At 54.7% G+C, this 17,506-nt stretch overlaps 1 protein-coding gene across 5 annotated transcripts; it reads right to left on the bottom strand.

The window, feature by feature from the left end:
* Positions 1-464: 464 nt before the first annotated feature.
* LOC133512356 (zinc finger C3H1 domain-containing protein) lies at positions 465-17,349 on the bottom strand. Of its 5 annotated transcripts, XM_061841907.1 has the most exons (34): positions 16,780-17,349; positions 14,303-14,707; positions 14,077-14,222; positions 13,475-13,766; positions 12,579-12,769; positions 12,386-12,512; positions 12,126-12,190; positions 11,857-12,024; positions 11,509-11,670; positions 11,120-11,370; positions 10,888-10,995; positions 10,628-10,802; positions 10,438-10,566; positions 9,301-9,921; positions 8,810-8,931; positions 8,004-8,135; positions 7,784-7,932; positions 7,246-7,347; positions 7,052-7,174; positions 6,827-6,992; positions 6,562-6,748; positions 5,624-5,815; positions 4,807-5,044; positions 4,617-4,722; positions 4,349-4,547; positions 3,910-4,004; positions 3,724-3,831; positions 2,658-2,762; positions 2,242-2,380; positions 2,068-2,168; positions 1,896-1,997; positions 1,325-1,364; positions 1,026-1,088; positions 474-920 (listed from the first exon to the last, which is right to left on the bottom strand). In XM_061841907.1, the coding sequence occupies exons 1-34, from the start codon at positions 17,261-17,263 to the stop codon at positions 789-791; spliced, it is 5,925 nt and encodes a 1,974-aa protein (XP_061697891.1). In that variant the 5' UTR covers positions 17,264-17,349; the 3' UTR covers positions 474-788. The 5 variants fall into 5 exon arrangements, with proteins under 5 accessions (XP_061697889.1, XP_061697887.1, XP_061697888.1 ...); XM_061841905.1 differs by having other exon boundaries at positions 465-920; positions 1,026-1,364; positions 10,888-10,992; XM_061841903.1 differs by having other exon boundaries at positions 468-920; positions 1,026-1,364.
* Between the last annotated feature and the right edge of the window lie 157 nt (positions 17,350-17,506).

The following is a 17,506-nucleotide window of genomic DNA, read 5'->3' as shown; positions in this document are numbered from 1 at the left end:
GGTCAAGACCGGACATCCTGACCCCGACGCCCGCGCGCATCCCACCGACGTGTCGGACGTGTGCGACGGCGTCACCGCGGGTCAGAATCCGAAACCCAAAACTGAGAGCCCACAACAGCGGTGAGGGGCTTTGGCTCGTTTCCCTCTCTGGCAAATTCAGCCACCAGAGAGGGTTTTCGTTTTCTGGTATACGCAAAACTTATGAGAAAGGAAGCGAGCGCCAGTCAAAAGCGTGTTGCATTAAAACAACGACAAAAAGACGAGTGACGCAGAAAAATGGAGCGTTTTGACTTCCTGATCGCATTCCGCTGCACGACATTTTTATTACGACGATTCGAATTGACAGGCGGGGGTGCGGACTACTTCAGGCAAAAAGACGAGTCATTTTTTTTTTAATGTTGAGAAAATAATTTAATATTTAAAAAAAAAAAAAAAAAAAAAAAAAAACAATCTTATGCTTAGTACTTTTAATCACAAAAAAATAAATAAAAAATAAAAAGACAATCGCAAACGAGGCGCGTCCTGTCCAGCGTTCGTCACTCTTGTGTCCGCCTTTCTTTGCTTCCCAGCAGTTTAACAAAATAAAAGTCTCAACAACAAAAAGATGGCGTGGAGCGTCCTTCGGGCCACGTAACCCCGCCCCGCCCCGCCCCGCCCCACCGCCCAGGGGAAAAGAAAGGAAGTGAGACAAAGCAAACGTCACTCAGCAGACATACTTACGTACACCAGGAGGAGGCGCTGCTTTTTGCTCTCAACTTTCTGACCCAAAGCGTCGCCGCCCTCAGACGTCAAACCGTGTCCGTCTGAGCGGCGGCGAGCGGCTCCGCTAAAGTCACGCCCGCCTCTCGGGCGCGAGTCAGCACGCGGCCCACGCGATCCGCTGCGCCCGCGCCGCCGACGCACGCCTCCAACTGCAGCAGCTGCGGGCACAGGCACAAGACAGGCGAGGAGGATGTGGGTTGTCTACGTGGTGAGCCGCTTCCTGTTAGCGCCTAGCCCGGCAATTGCGGATGTGCGTAATTTACCCGTTTCCACAGGTGAGCGCAGAGCGGAAGGTTCTGGAGGGCTTGTTGCACAACGCGGCGAGCCTACGAACACAAGCAAACGAGGAGGAAGAGCAGGAAGTGGCGACCGGCACAAACGGGAGCCGCCGCGCTTTCCCGCCCTGATAAATGTCAAGGTTAGCATTTGTACCGCGCGTTATACGACGCCGCGGACGCCGGGCTCCTGTCCGTCGCCGCCCAGAGGAAAATTCTGGGATGTTCAAGATGACTGAGACATGTGTTAGTATCGCATTAGCATCGCTGACTTGTGAGCGCCTCACCTCTGTCGGTTGCTTAAGCTCCGTCTCCGCGGCGATGGCTCTGCATAAAAACATCAGCGGGTGGTCTTTAGATGCGTACGTGCGCGTGCCGTCGTATTTGACACAACACAATAGAGACATTATGACAGTCACATACACAAACAAAAAATCTGCCTTTTTTTTTGTTGTTGTTGCAAGGTCGAACAAACAGGACAAAGTATTGTACAATAGTCCTACGCTCGTCCGGTAATTCATATCCTTATTTATCCATGCCGCTTATCCTCACAAGGGTCGCCAGACTGCTGGAGCCTATCCCGGCTATCTTTGGGCAGGAGGCAGGGGACAGGGGACACCCCGCACCGGTTGCCAGCCGATCGCAGGGCACATGGATCGCTCTCACGATCACACCTTGGGGCAATTTAGTCTCCCCAATGGATTCGTGTCTTTGGGATGTGGGAGGAAATCAAACTCCACACAGGCGGGGCTGGGATTCGAACCCTGGTCCTATCCTGCCCCCCCCAACAACAACAACAACAAAAAAGACCCTATTTTTAACGTGTTCGAGAGTGTTTGTGCATGAATGCGTCCTCACATGTTCCAAGCTGGCAAACACTTGGGGGCGCTGGCGGTCAACATCCTGGCCTGGAATCGAACGTGCTCCAAGTTTCCTTCGTGGGCCTCCTGCCGCATCAGCCTGCGCACACGTGCGAACACACCGTGTGTGCCTGCAGGCGTGTGCGTGCGAGACAAAGAGGCGGGCCTACCTGAGCGCCAGGGCGACGTTGGCCGGCATCGTGTAGTGCAGCCTTTCCAGGAGCGCCGCGTGCTGAGACGCGTCCACGCAGCTGAGGTAGAGCGCCACCACCTGGCGGGGAAGGAAACAGTTGACGGCGTCGCATTGGGGCCGCCCCGCCCCGCCCCGCCCGAGTCGCTCTTGCCTCGTTGTGGAAGCGGTAAGACGTCCAGAAGTGGGTGGAGTCAAAGGGCACCTCCAGCCGGGCGGGCACCGTGCCCAGACAGCGGAGGACCAAGTCGGGCAGACGCTCGGCCGCTCGCACGCTGCAGTAGCGGAGGTAGCTGGCGAGACAGACGTAGCGACGACAACCTTTCAAAGCGTCTACTCAAGACGAGAGGCACCAAAGACCACCGATGGATGATTTGTCCTCACGCTCACGTTGGCGTTATGTCGCCTTATGCTAGCAAACTTTCTTTTGATGCAACGACAGCGTTGGCGTGTGGAACGGGCTTCATTTTTGGGTCGTCTGACAGTAAACGTCAAGTGAGCCAACGAGCCATCGGGCGTGTGGGATGGACCAAGAAACAAGTTTTTTGTCGTCATCTACGGAAGACTCACTCCGTCCAGAGGCGGTGAAGCTCGTGGCGGCTCACGGCTGAGCCCAGCGCCCTCTCGAAGGCGTCCAGCGCGTCTTCCGTGGACCCGTGCAGCCAGTGCCACCGACTGCAAGCATCCACAGCTCAGTGAGCACTTCAAACCACTTCAACCGTACAGACGACACCTAAGAGAAAACAACAACAACAACAACAAAGCTTCCGGAGAACTTCAAGTTCTCCGGAAGGAGGACCGACGGGCACCAATATTTGTCGGAGCTCGTCCTCTACCTTGGCGGAAGTCTTCGTCCATCAAGGTCTTCTTGAAACGGACAGCGGCTTCAGACCGACTGCAGTGCCACCCGAAAGTATTCCCACCCCTTCGCCTTTCTCCCCACAATACGCCGGCCGTTAGGCTTTCTGAAGCCGCTTGCAGCCACGCCACCCCGAGAACGCCCGATCTCGGAAGCGAAGCGGGTTTGGCCCCGCTGAGTACTTGGATGGGACACCGGGTCCCGTAAGCGTCTCTCCCCGGCTGAATGCAGAGGGGTCGTGTCAGGAAGGCCATCCGGCGTAAACAAATGCAAATGCCAAACAAATATGCCTTCGGCGACCCCTGACGGGACAAGCCGAAAGGAAAAGAAGAAGACCAAGACTTTCTAAAGCTGATTTAAGTCTTGTTTTCCTACATGCACGTGAAAGAACCCAGAATAAAGTTAAACATTTACGCAGAAGCATAAGTATTCACACCCTTGGCTTCATATTTTGTTGATGCACCATTGGCAGCAATCACAACCTCCAATCTTAAAAATCATGCACTCTTCGTTTTATTGTTCAAAATTGACTTAAATAGTTTGGCGAATTTTCGCAAATGGAAACACATAGAAACACAAACGGTTGGACAGATTTTGCACCGCCACGCTAAGGCAGCCCTGAAATGCTAACGTCAACGGCACGCGGCAGTCAGGTGACGCGCTAATGTTGACACTACGCGGAGGTCGTGTGACTTGCTAACTTCAACACGACACGGCGGTCACGTGCACGCCGACGTCAACACTCCGCGAGTTATGTAACAGGTGTGCGGGCGGTACCAGTGAAGCAGGTGCAGGAAGGAGCGCTGACGATGAAGCCGATCTTCCAGATCCTTCCTCGCGACGGCCGACAACTGCGCGCCGTCTGTCGGGAGACCCAGCACGCTCCTGAAGGCCGACGCGTGCCGTTAGGATGGCGCAAGCGAGCGATAATGTGGAAGGGAGCGAGCGAGGCGGGCGACGCACCGCAGGATGTGGACGGGCGCCACGTGAGCGCTTTCCCCGTCGCACAAAGACGAGACGAATCCTCGGAAGAGCGGCGTGACGACGCTCCACTTGTCCTGTCAAACAAAATGGCAAAATTCCTGTCAGGGCTGCGCGATACGGCCTTCAAGTTGCTCAATAGTTTTTGACCCCCCCAAAAAAAAAAAAACAACAACAACAACAACAAAACACTTTTACCTTTGATACTGACACAAAGACAGTTTTATCCCCCTCCCCACAAGCAAAAAAAAAAAAAAAAAAGGATGTATTGATTGATCCTCAAAGTGATGAACGTCAATCATTTCAAATCATTTAGGCAAAGTTTTGAATCTATGTGGATCTCCCCCCTTTCAGGTGGTATTGACGGAAAAAGTCACGAAGAAATTGTCAGCCGTACTTCCTGTCCCGCTTCGTTTCCCACCTGAGCCATGAGGAAGCGGCAGCAGTGGTAGAAAACTTCGGCGTCGTCGGGACACTTGGCCAGCGCGGCGAGCCAAGAGGCGGCGGCGCCGTCCGCTTTCCCCGAGCGCACGAGGAGCTCGCACAGGACGTCTTGCAGGACGCACGACGTGGGACACGCCTCCAACAGCACCTCGCATGACGACACGGCCTCCTCAAACCTGCACACACACGCCGGCAGGTCACACGCACGGCCTTCGAAGAAACCTCTGACCTCTGACCTCGCCCACCTGCCCAACAGCCTGTGCAGGAACAGGAAGTTGGTATGCAGCGGCAGGCACGCCAATGTCCTCTCGCTCGGACTCAAAGAATCGTCACCGCACCGGCGGACGCCCTCTGGGACGCAGACGTACCGGCAAAGGGACCCGTTAGCAGGCCGTTCCCGGTGAGCGTCGTTTACGTTGGCCACGTTTTTTTTACCTTCGAAAAGCCCGATGAGCTCCTCGTGCGGCGTTCGGACGTCGCTGGCCGACCGCCAGGGCAACAGAAACGGGTCGGCGCCGACCAGCCCGGACGGGCCCGACTCCAGCGGGTCGTACAGGGCGGCCGGGAGGCGGCCGAACTCCTTCAGGTGGATGTACGCTAACCAGGCCAGCGCCCGGTGGCCCGGTCGGAGCCGCTCGGCGATGCCGTGATGGCCGGCGTCCTTCAAGGCGTCCTGGGGGAAAAAAAAAAAAAAAAAAAAACAAACAAACCCTTGACCGCTGAACATGTCATGTGACTGCGGCAACATCGCTTTTCGTTGTTTTTTTCAGGGGGGTTTGACTCCTAATTATCCGTCTTCGGTGCAGTACCACCGCACGCCACAACAGACCTGGCAGCACTGAGGCCGGACAACATTTGCAGAGTTCAAACATAATTAATTTATTCAATCTCCGAAATGTTTCTCCTTCCCAACCTTCAAATAGCAAATTCCTGTTCCTGTACCGATTTACTCAACATGGCACACATGAGGGAATCGCGCTCCGGTCACAAAGAGTGCAGCTCAGCTGTTGGCTACCGTTCTTCACGGCTGCCAATAGGACAAACTCACTCAAAAGAGCACTTAAAAATGCAACATAGTGTTATGTGCACATTTCAGGGGCTACTTTGAACCCAAAAAATGCTTTATAGTCAAAAGTGGCTCGTGACTTTGCGACAACAAGTCAAGTCAATGCAGGTCCCAGTGTGAGGACAATTAAGAAGGTTCTGCCTGCAACAATTGAGTATAGGTGAAGCACGACACGGTCAAGCGTACCCGGAAGATGGCGAGGGCGGCTTCCGAGCGGCCCGTGAAGACGTTCAAGTGGACGCGGTAAAGCACAGCCTCCAAAAGCTGGAAGGAGCGCTCCTCGGACACGGACCCGCACGCCGCCTCGGCCCGCAGGAAGTGGAGGAGACGCTCGCAGACGGAGTCCTTCCCCTCAAACGTGCTCGCCAAGCTCAGATACTGCACAGCACAGGAAGCCGGTCACAACCACGCCCTCGGTCCCACGGAATACGACGCGACGGTCTCGCTAGTCAAGCCCGGTCCCCGCCCGACCTCAGGTAAGTCCAGCCGAATCGTGACTTGGAAGTCACGAGCACCTTGGCCACTCGGTTCTGGTGTTTATCAGATGTACTACGAGTTTTTGGTTCGATCCATCTATCCATTTTCCTTATGCTACCTCAGGTTGCAATCCCAACAGAGTCTGGGTGAGAGGTGGCGGACACACTGAAATCGTTGCCAGCCAAATCACATTTTTTAATTTTAATATAGTTAATCGTAGCGTTAATGTCCCAAGTGTACCTGCTAAAATTGCTCACAATGTTACGGGGAGAAAAAAAAAAACAAAACCGCTTTTGCTCATTAAGTTGATCACTTGGCTCCCAAAGCACGCTAGAACCGGAGGATGCAGGATTTTGGAAGTGGATGCCAATAGCAATATCGGCTGCTCGTGAAATTATACGCAAACACATTTTTATAAGATAGACTCACAAAGTGGTGCAGCACCACGGAAGCACAACGCAGCAAAAAGAGGTTCATACTGTACACGGTTTGCATATTAAACCACGTCTATTCGTCCCTCCCACGCTTTGTTCATCGGTCTCTTGAAAACGCCCATTTTCGAGTGCAAAAATAGGCAGGAAAGCCTCACAAGCAGAGTCGACAACTTCAGATTTGAGCCTTTACTCCGCCTGCACGGCGTCACTCACGTTCCACCAGACGCTGCGGTGGGGCGCGTGCTCCACGGCCATCTGGCACATCTCCTGCACTTCGTCGCGGTGTCCTCGGCGGGAGAAGAGCGTCAGATAGTGCGTCCACACTTCGGGGTGGTCGCAGTTGTGCTCCAGCGCGCGAGACAGCGTGTTGAGGGCCGCCTCCAAACACTCGCTCGGCGGCCTGCGAAAAGAGAAGGACGAGGGCGATGCCGTCGGACGGCAGCGGCAGCCCGAGATCGCGAGGCGGACGGCGGCGTACGTGTCGTCTTGGCGGAGGTATTTGAAAGCCAGCTTGATCCACAGCTGCGTGTCTCCGGGGTTGTCCGACACGCCGCTCTCCAGCTTGCAGATGTCGTCCGTGTCGCTGAGGAAGTAACGCTTGTCCTCAGACGTCACGCACGCGTCCAACCGGCTCACGTGCACGTCTGCAAACACACGTCGCGATGGGGAAAAAGTGAGCGCTGCCGTTCGGGACAGGACCGACCTGAGGTTCTGGACGGCCGCTCCTCCCCCGACGCGTCCTCCTCGCAGTCCCCGTCGGCGTTCTGCTCGCTCAGCGCCGATGGCCTCCATTTCCTTTTGCCCTTCCAGGTGGTGAAGGGCGGCACTGCACACAACGGGAGGACCGGCGTCAGCGCCACGATCCGCCCGCTGACGGGCCGGGCGCCGCTCGCTCACCGTGACGACGGCTCTCGTTGACTTTGCTGACCAGGAAGACGGCCGTCTGGTCTGCCGCCATTCCGCCTCTGTGCGGACCCAACAGCTTGCTCATGTATTTTTCTGCAACATGCCGAAGAAAAAAAAAAAAAGAAAGAAAAAACGCTCATCCGACAGTCCGTCTCCATTAGCGGTTCCCAAACTCGGGTCTGTGCATTTTAAAAGTGTGCAACCCCAAAGATGAGGCCGCCATTGAGGCCTTGTAGTTTTGCTGCGAGTGAGACGGATCCCAAGATATTTGCAGCTCGGCCAAATGGGTAATATGTGCGGGAAAGTAAGCTTTTGCTCTGGCGCAGCGTGTTTTGAAAGGTTGCGCGTGAATCCTGCCTTCCTGTGGGCTGAATAAGTCATCAACATGGACTTTTCTTGTAAACGAGCTTCTCTCGGGTTGTTACTGTAAGCAGTGCGCGACGGCGAGCAATGACGGACATATTTCATCGAATTCCATGAAGCTCAGAACACGTAGTTTGACATGCTGTAAAACGTCAGCAAACTTCACCGGACGCGTGGGCGAGGCTCCGCCCACCTGCGGCGGAGCCGACTTGGCCGTCAGAGCTGGCGTCCGAGCAGCCGATCAGAGACAAGTTGTACGACAGAACATCCTGGAAGAGGAGATTCCCCGTCAGCGCGCAGCTCCTGACGTGCTGCCTGTAGCAAAAGAGGAGGAAGCGTCACGGTCGCCGTCGCCGCCAGCCGCGGGGACGCCGTCTCCGCCTCACCATGAGCAGCCGTCGTCGTTGCACGTCCCCGTCAGGTCGAAGCGACAGAAGCAGCGTTGGGGCCGGATGGCGTTGCTGTAGGTGGCCGAGCTCAGGGACAACTTCTCCTTGGTCCGGTAGTACGGGCTGAACCTGACGCCGGGAAAACGCGAGTCAGAAGCGGACGCGGCCGTCGACCTGCACCGAAGACCGCCCGCCGAACAAACGCTCTCCGACGGCTTTTTGCTCCGCAGAGCGCACATAAAAGGGTGTGCGCGACAACGTGCTTCACTGATACGTGGGAAGTACACAGCGCACGTAAACGTAGTTGGATGAAGAAGCAGAAACAAGTCGGAAAGATGCGATGAAGAAAAAAAAACAAAAAAAAAACGGTGAAAGCATTTTGTTATGAAATTCAAGGCGTGAAACGCGGACTTTTCTCTCCACCTCATCCAGAAACTGTGAAAATTGAAATTGATGAACGCTAGCCCTGCGCAATGTTCTTTTGCATATTAGGAAGCTGACGAGTCCAGAAAGCAATTCCAACGTGACTGACGGGTGCTTTTGCTGATCTGTAAACGGTCAAACTTTGAAAGCTACGAGTAGAGTGGATCAAGGAAATATTCCTAAACTGGCTTCCGTTCATTTCCGCTGTCGCATTGTTTAAGCAAACTCTTACTTTGGGTTCCTTTGCAATTAAGAATTGGCACATTGGCCATCCAATGAAGAAATAATTTGTAAAACTGCTCCTCAAAAAAAAAAAAACAAAGGGGGCGTTTTGAGCCGCGAGCAAGCAGCCGGAAGCCTGAAGCCTGAAGCGAGCTCACCTGTAAGATTTGAAGACCAGCAGAGGACTGCGGTAAGGCCTTAAAGGAACCAGCCCGTTGGGCCAGCACGCGCTTGGACTTGCTTCCGCGTCCGCTGTGAGCATCTTCACCTTCAACTTCACCTGAGCAGAGAGGCATCAAATCAGCGGCGTCGCGCTTGCAGTCCGAACGACTCCAACGTTCTTTGCTTTTATTTGGACACAAACACCGCCATTTCTCGCATATAATGCGCACCCATGTATAGTACACCCCCTCAAGCGTAGAAAACCCTTCTATCTATCTATGTAAAATGCATGATTAGGATTTTGCTTCTACCCATGTGGTCAAAACAAGTATCTATTTTTTTTTTTTTTTAATAATTCATTAGTTATAGCTTATAAGATCCCAACGTATCGGTCCGACCCACTTGAGGTCAAATTCGACGTGCCCTGTGAACTCAAAAGGAGTTTGATGCCCGTGAGCAACGCAAAAGTCATCAGAAGCGAACGTACCTTGGTGCTTTTGGGCACGTTCGCCTCTTCCTCCGTTTTGTGTGGCTCCCCCAGTCCAGTCAGCTCCTCCAGGACCAGCTCTGCCAGCCCGGGCCGCTGTCGATGCTGGCGCCTCAGCGCTTCCAAATCCGGACCCGCGGCGACAGGTCCGTCCTCAGAGCTTTCGACTGGTTTGGCGGCGGGCGGACCTACGGGGACGGGGGCGGGGGCGGAGCTCGGCTGTTCCAGGTTGGGTTTGGTGGCGTCGGAGCGGCGGAAGGAGCGGCGCCGAGGGCGAGGGTACGCCGCTTCGGGGGCGGCGATCTGCGTCTCGGGGCGCTCCGGCTCAAGATCGTCCGCTTCGGGGGCGTCCTCGCTCTCCAGCACCAGGACGTCTTGGGTGAGGTCGTGCAGGGAGGGCTGAGGCGGTCCCGGGGACCCCGTAAGGGAAACTTTGGGGTCAGGAAGCGAGACCGGTTTGAGACGCCGCTCGGTCGGCGCCGCTTTGTTGCGCAGGGCCTGGGCCTCCTTCAGCTGCTGGATCTTCTGAGCGTATTCGGACTCCAGTTGCTGCAGACGCTGCTTCTGAGCCATCAGTGCTGCAAAGTGATTGGCGGCATCCACCCGCTGAAGCTTCCTGGCCTGAGATGGCACAACACGGTCTTTACAAAAAGCGTCGTCTCTAAGCATTTCCGTACTGATCACAAATGAAGCACTTTCAAAAGATCAAAGTCTATGTACACAAGGGCCTTATTTGTCAAATCTGTGCCAGTGAGGTGTCAAGATGGTGAACTGCGGGCAGCCTGAGGCCCGGGACACAAGACCAAGATGATCAGGATCTTCTTTTGGTTCCTCTTTTCGCGCAGCACACGCATTGTACGATCAAGACAGACTTCATGTGTGGGGTCTGTCACAGAAAAATTCTCTTTTAACTTTTCAAAAATCCTTGCGTGTGTGGACCAGAGCCTGTTAGGTAGATGGATTGTCTTGGCAAAAAAAAAGTACTTGTTGGTGAACAATATTTGTAAGAAACAAGCCATTTGTGTACAAAAAACAAAAAAAAACATCATTTTGAAGGTGGGTTGAACAGTTGCATTTGTGTAAAAGGCAGCGGTACGCGGCACAGGTCGGCACAAGGCGGCCATCTCCGGCGCTCACCGGCTTGTGGACAGCTCCGGCTTTCCGTTTGGGTTCTCTCCCCGTCGCCTTCCGAGTCCAAAGCAGCTCTTGCTCCAAGCGGGCCGCCAGCGTCTTCTTGATGGACACGCGGTGCTCCACGCGGCGCACCTGAGCGCACGCGTGTCGAGGGTCAGAGGGCGGAAGCGGAAGACGCTCGGTAGGCGCTCACCTGCTCCTGAATCTTCTTGAGGAGCGTCTTGTTGGCCAGCACGATCTTCTCGGCAGCCTGCGTCTGTTCCCTCAGCCTGGCCGCCTTGGACTCGGCCGCCTTGAGCGACTCGGACTTCTTCAGCTGCTGCTGCAGGAGGTTCTTCAGCAGCGTCTCGTCTCGCGAGAGCAACTCTCTGAGGGGAGCCGGCCGGCCGGGCGGGCGGGCGAGGTTACGCGGGCGCTTCGCCGGGCGGAGCTACACGCGGCGGCCTCCCTCACCTTTGCTTCAGCAGCCTGCGCTCGGCTTCGCTCCCCGGGGACGGGACGGCGGGGTCGACGGCGGCCGCCGAACCGGCGTCGGGGTGGGACGCCTTCTGCTTTTCCCTGCTGGGGTGCAAAATGGCACACGTTAAGTTGTGCTCGTTGACTTGCGATCCCAGCTTGTAATCGCAGGCGGCTTTGTAGAACACTTGGAGTTGGCCGGGTCCAGGCAGCCCGATTGGCTTCATACCTGGCGAGCTCCTCCCTGAGGAAGCGGTACTCGGCCTTCTTGGCCTCGGGCAAAGCATCGGGGGTCCGCATCGGATTGTTCTCCTTCTCTGACGCGCCTTTGGACTTTGTGGCGTTGACCTCTGCCGTCCTTCGGGCTTCCTTGATCATGAACTCCAGGCCGCCGAACATCCCCTGCGCCGCGACTTCCAAGTCCGAGTCGCTGTCGTCCGACTCGTTCAGAGACACCACCACTGACTTGTGACGTGGCAGCTGCGCACGCACGCACGCACGCACGCAAATGCGGCACATCGTCGTCATCATCATCATCATCATCATCATCCAGTGGTACGTTTGTAGTGAAGCACAACGTTTTGCCACTTTTGCCACCTCCGTCTCGCCTTCTCTTACCAACAGCGGCGCCCTGGAAGCTCCTCCTCGCGTGAACTTGTTGCCACGCTGCGTCGTCATGGTGTTGAGGCTGACGGCGCTAAGGTTTCCTCTGGCGGGCTGCTCTAAGCCAGCGGGGGGCGCCGCGCTCGGGGACGGGGGACCGCTCCAGAACGGCTCCTGCTGACAAGCGAGCACCGACTGATCGATACGGCGTGATCGGCCACCGCCGCTGCCGTCAGTTGATTTGACAAACAATGCCGACACGCGTGGATGTCAGGGCCCACTATTTCGAGGCCCCACCATGGTCGTTTGGGAACCACGAATGTGCTGCGCAAAGACTTTTGAAAACGTAAAGCAAAAATCAACCTCTGCGGTCACCACCCGCTTGCTGGCCATGGACATGAGGCAGGTCTCCCTGAGCAGCATTTCCTCCTCCTCTTCCTCGTCAGCAAACGGCGGCTTGGGAGGGGGCGTCGGATCGCTGGTCGGAGGGGGCAAGGGAGGCGGCGGGGGAGGGGCGCAGGCGGCGAAGGGCTGCGACGAGACGAAAAAAAAAAAGTTGCCAAAGGTCTTGCCGCCGCTTCCGGCAACCCGACCGTTGCGTTGGCGACTCCGAGAGGAGTTGGCATACGTACCGTCTCGTAAAGCGGGGGCAGAGGGAAAGACGCCGCCGGGTCTTCTGCGGTTAGAGGAGGACGTGCTGACCAACACACACAAGCACGGAAAATCAATCCCAGAGCTTTTTTTTTTTTTTTAAGAGGCCGTCGTAAGGAACAGTCTCGGTGCGCCGTACAGAAATCCGCATGTAGTTTCATATCATGTTGCTGCTTCGAGCGTACGGGCGGGGGGGGGGGGGGGTTTTGACAAGATGCTTGAGAAGCGCCGGGTGACCAACCTGGGGAACCGGGTTCACTGTCCGTCTCCATGGCAACCTCGTCGTAGTTGTCGTACTGGTAGAGGTTTCCTGCGCCGTCCGGGCCCGTCCTACCGGTGGACGACTTTCTCGCCTCTCCACCCCTGACCTGAAGGACAAAGACAAGGTCGTAAAACGCCGGGCGGGGCTTTGGGGTGACGACGGAGGCTACTACCTTGGGGGAGCTGTGCATCTTGCCGCCCACCAGCTTCATGAAGCGCTTGTACTGCTCGTCCTGGTTGGACAGATCGCGGATCTTGCGGATTTCGTCCTCTCGTTTATGCCATTCGTCGTCGTCGTCGTGCTTCCGCTGAAGCTTCCACGTGCGCAGCTGCCGTTTCCTCACCGCCTGTTTGCCCGCCGAGGCTGCAAAGAAGGAGTCGCCGTGTCGTGGTTCAGCGCGCAGACGCGTTTTTTTTTTTTTTTTTTTGGGGGGGGGGATGCGTCCACCTGAACAGTGACTCTTTGGTGTGGGTTTTACTATACTACTTACTGTAGATTTTGGATGGAATGAAAACAAATATCGATGAAAAAGCAACATAAATTGGGAAACTGTAGTTTTTTTGTCTGGAGTTTGGGTTTTTTCAAGAACCCACCAGAGTGATGACTATACATCGTACTGACACCACATTACCAACAAGTTGCGCTCGCAACGCAAGAAGCGGGGCAACGATCAGAACGAGTCCAGATGGAACCATTCGTATGTCGGCGTATGTTGAGAAACCGCAGCTCTACGACGCAGATGCGACGTCTGCCCTGCCATCTTGGCTAACGTGCTAATGTTACAGCATGGGGGTGAAGGGGTGGGGGTGGGGGGTGGGGGAACCCCAACAAACGCGTCACAAATGTTATGAAGGATGTTATTAAGGAACCCATGCGGACCAAACCCAAACAGTCAAACACTCCTGGTATGTTGTTCGAAAGACCTTTCCGTCCATAACAACTAAACACATTCATAAATCACACAATAATGGACGAATTGTTTTGACATTTTACGGTTGGCCCAGGTTTGCACGGGAAAGCCAACGGGCAGCATGAGGAAGAGTGCCGGCGGCGTGGGTTTCTCCTCACCTGGGCCCGTGCTCTTGCCTCTGCTTCTGTCCGAAGGAGTTCTAGCCACGGTCTTGGGCCGCTCTCTGGGCCCGGGCTTGGCCTTGTCTCGCTCCCTGTCCTGAGGCTTGGACCTGGTTCTGGTCCTGCGGTCGGCGGGCCTGGGCTTGGCGGCGGCCACCGCCGCCGCCGGTTCTCTGCTCTTCTTCATCGCCTGCTGCTCCTTCTGGTGCCACTTCCTGCTGGCCGACTGCAGGGCGACCAGACGCAGTTGGAGCTCCGACAGGTCCTCCTCCTCCACCTGCGAGTCCAGCTGCGGCGCCACGGCCACAAATCAATCACAGGACACAAACGCGTAGCGTGAGCTCTCGTTTCGATGGCGACCAGACACCAGTAAAACCGTTTTGAGAAAACGAGCTGCAGTTCCTACACGCCCCCTCGTCGTTATCGTTTTTATGATTATGATTCCACGTCAAGACGTCTATCCATCTCCATTTTGCGTTCACGAAACACTTGGTAAAAAAACGTTACTTATTTTGGGACGTTTGGTTATTTTGTGCCCCCCGAATTGCCATTTTGAGGCTGAAGGAGAGCAAAACCGGCCGGCCAAGACGCCAGCTCACCTCATCGAGACAGATGAAGACGTCGTCGCTGGAGGCGGACGACTCCCCGCCGGGGGTTTTGCAGTCATCCTTTGCGTCCTTGCCGCAACAAACGTACGCCTCCGCGACCTCGTCTGCCGCCGGGGCCTCCGGCTCCGCCTGCATCGCTGCTCGGACAAAACAGGAAGTCACAGAGGCTCGGACCGGGGCTGTCGGAAGGACACGATCGATCGCTCGCCCGCTCCACCTTTTCGCTCCTCCTCGGCTTTCGTGTCCAGGCTGGGCGGCGTGAAGAGTTTGACACGCAGGGGTTTGATGTTGAACGCCTGGAAACTTTTCTTGTTCTGTGCCCGAATCTGGGCGGACTCCTGGGGCAGCGGGACGGCTTGCGCGGGACCCTTTTTCGTCCCCGGAACCTTGGCCTCCGCCCTCTGAGCCCTGACCTCTGACCCCTGCACCTTGGGCTCCACCACTTGAACATTGCCCTCCGCTCCCTGCACCTCAGCTTCCAGCGCCATGCTCTCCTCCTTGCGGATGCACTCCAGCTCGATCTGGATCTGCTTGTACTTGGACAGCAGATCCTCGAAGGACTCGGCGCCAGTGCCGCACTTCGCCGGCGCTCTTCTTGGCAGATTCCTTCCGAGCGGCTTCTCTGTGACGACGAGTCAAGGAGGGGCGCCTGTTTTGTCAGGTATGTTCTGAAGACAACACGGATTGAGAAACGCCGACTTTCTGGGAAATGAGCTTTCACTTCCACAGCCCGCGTCTACCTTCAATTAAAACGGCGGCGCGTTCTGGACCGCATCACGGTCTTGAGGACTCGCACACTGCCAGAACTAAAACAAGAGCACGCAAAATCCTCTTCATCACCTCCCTCAGCAAGGCGCCATCGCACAACGCAAACATTCCTGCCGCTTCTTAGCTCTTGCCATTATCTTCTTCGACAGTTAAAAATTGTACAATTTCATTGCAATGTGATAGACATTTTGTGTTGAGATTGTTAGAACAGCTCATTATTGGTACACCGGCTGCAGTCATCTCCCCACTGTGCACGTTGTTGTTGACCAATACGGGCCACGCGTGCTCGTCAAGCATCTGCGCAATGGACATGATTGCAGATTATCGGACGCGTAACCCTTTGAAAAATGCTTTGAGCCATTTGCACAATGGTCACTGTACCAGATTGTTGCTCAAGGAGTCATTTCAAAGTGCTCGAAATTGTGAGGACTCTCCACCATTTGCCCAAAATGCTATCAATAACCTTTCATTGCTCAGAGACTCACCGGACTGAGTTTGGATCTTTTTACGTTTCCAAAGTATTTTCCGTCAAATGGCTCTCTTGTCGTACTCGAGCGTCGCCAACCACCGGACGCAAATTCCTTGTGTGTTTTAGACATTCTCGACCAACGAAAATGATTCTGAATGGGTTCTTTTGTAATACAGTAAATAACTGTAAAAAGGGCTTCCTAGGAATATTATTTGGATTTGGAGGAAAAAAAAAAAATCCCGTTTTTGACTTAATTCCGCTTTTTCAAAAACACCTCTCAAGCACCCCCCTCCTTGGACCCTTTTCTGGTTTGATTTTTGATCCAACCGATTTGCCTATTCCACCGCCCTACAATCTGCCTTCGCCCTAACCTCAGAAAACCAAGAAGATTGCCGTTGGTCTTCAGGAGCAACATCAACGGCGTTGCGAAGGAGAGGGTATGCAGGTATCCAGGTTCCCGGGAGTGCATGTCACCGAGGAGCTATCCTGGACCAGGAACAGAGCCCTCCCGCTGCTATCAGGGAGGAGACTGCGGAGTCTGCGGACTATCAAGAAGCTGAATTCTCTGCCCGCGGTACCTCATGTTCTGTGCCCATCTCAACTCTGGTCTTCAAATGCCAAGACATGCACAACAGGAACAATTGCGTGTTTCTTTCAGCTTGTCCCTTTCGGGGGTCGCCACAGCGTGTCATCTCAGACATTAAACCTTAACTGGACTATCATCAAAAAGTTCCCATGAAAAGAAAGCAATTGCTGCTCCCACACTATACTGACGGGAAAAAATTTGAACCTAAATTATTTTGTACTTTAAAAGTATCATTTATATTTATTTCTTGAGCTCATTTTTCTTATTTATTGGTTTCAAATATAGAATATGTTAATGTTGAAGTTAAGCAGTGTTAATAATGCAATTCAAATATTTTTGTTGTGGTTATGTTGAAGTTACTTTCCAGGATTTAATAAGAGTTCGATTTAGTTCAATTTTAGTCCATTTTTGAAATGACTTTATGTAACTAACCCCCATACCCTAATGCTGCCGATTATCACTCTCTGCGTAATATCATTTGATCAAGCTTTCCATACGACAAAATTAAGTACGCATCGGCCCAAGATGAGTAAAAACTTGGGTCGGGAGATCCCCAATAATTTCCCTCTACCGGGAAACGAGTTTTACTTAATGGCAGACGGTCAAGAACGCAAAACGTAAATCGTCTTCTAAAGTCTTGGCTAAAAACGTCGACACCCACCACCACCACCACAGTTTGCATTTTTGGGGCCTGTCGACGGTCGATCTGTCAACAATTTGTCGCCCTCTCTCACTCGATGTATGGCCCCGTGTGAACGTGTGTGGAAAATGGAAAATCGTTTCTCCCATTTTTATGGTTTATGGTGTCAGTAGAGCTGTACGTGGGGGGAAAAAAAACGAAAAAAAAAAACTTGCCAGGAACGAAGGATACGTTTCCTGCCGGGAGACTCGTTCCGGTTGTGACTGTTCTCTCCGGGCCCGTACCGACCCATGGGGGGTCTGGGGCCGGCCCAGGTTCCCCGGTTCCAGGCCCCCCGTCCTCCGTTCGGTACGGTTCGGTGTCTGAACCTCCCCAGAGCGCCGTGGCTCCGCTCCCAAAAACTGGGCCGCGGACCGGGCCCCCCGCACATCGGAGCGAGCCCGGCCGGCGGGGGCGGCGGCGGCGGCAGGGGAGGGCAGGGAGCGTGCGGTCGGTCCGGTCCGCACTGGGCTCCGTGGACGTCATAGGCCATCATGTGGCGAAAGTCCGCCGGAGGGTGGGCCATGTAGGGCGGCCTCGGACCCCGCAGAGGCCTGCTTCTCCTCCCCTCCCCCCGCCGGGCGGCGGAGCTCTCCTCGCCGTCATCGTCGCAAATTTCCCCGTCTTCTAGCTCGACGTCGTCCGTCTGGACCCGACCCGCCGACTCTGCGTCCATGTTCACTCGAACAGGGAACGTGAAGAGTCCGCGACGGTTTGCCTTATCTGGGAAAACGCCACTTCCGGCCAGACGTGTGAGCTGAGCGTGAGTTTCGTTAGTTGGGTCCAGTCCCGTTGAATATCGCGAGAGCGACGCTCAAGGTTTCCTTGTTTTTCACGTCCTCGTGGGCTTGTGTTGTCACAGACACGCGCTCATATACTTGAATATAAATACATCAGTTAATATCAATAGTCACTTGTA

This window comes from Syngnathoides biaculeatus, chromosome 14 (genome assembly GCF_019802595.1).
Source record: "Syngnathoides biaculeatus isolate LvHL_M chromosome 14, ASM1980259v1, whole genome shotgun sequence".
NCBI classification, from domain to species: domain Eukaryota; kingdom Metazoa; phylum Chordata; class Actinopteri; order Syngnathiformes; family Syngnathidae; genus Syngnathoides; species Syngnathoides biaculeatus.
This window is presented reverse-complemented; position numbering and strand designations above follow the sequence as displayed.

What these genes read in the sequence shown, in the direction of transcription:
- LOC133512356 (XM_061841903.1), bottom strand. Translation starts at nt 17,263, where the DNA reads ATGGACGCAGAGTCGGCGGGTCGGGTCCAGACGGACGACGTCGAGCTA. An exon ending in CTCAGGGAGGAGCTCGCCAG is followed by an intron (nt 10,996 to 11,119) that starts GTATGAAGCCAA and finishes TTTGCACCCCAG; the next exon opens with CAGGGAAAAGCAGAAGGCGT. An exon ending in GCGCCCGTCCACATCCTGCG is followed by an intron (nt 3,832 to 3,909) that starts GTGCGTCGCCCG and finishes GTCGGCCTTCAG; the next exon opens with GAGCGTGCTGGGTCTCCCGA.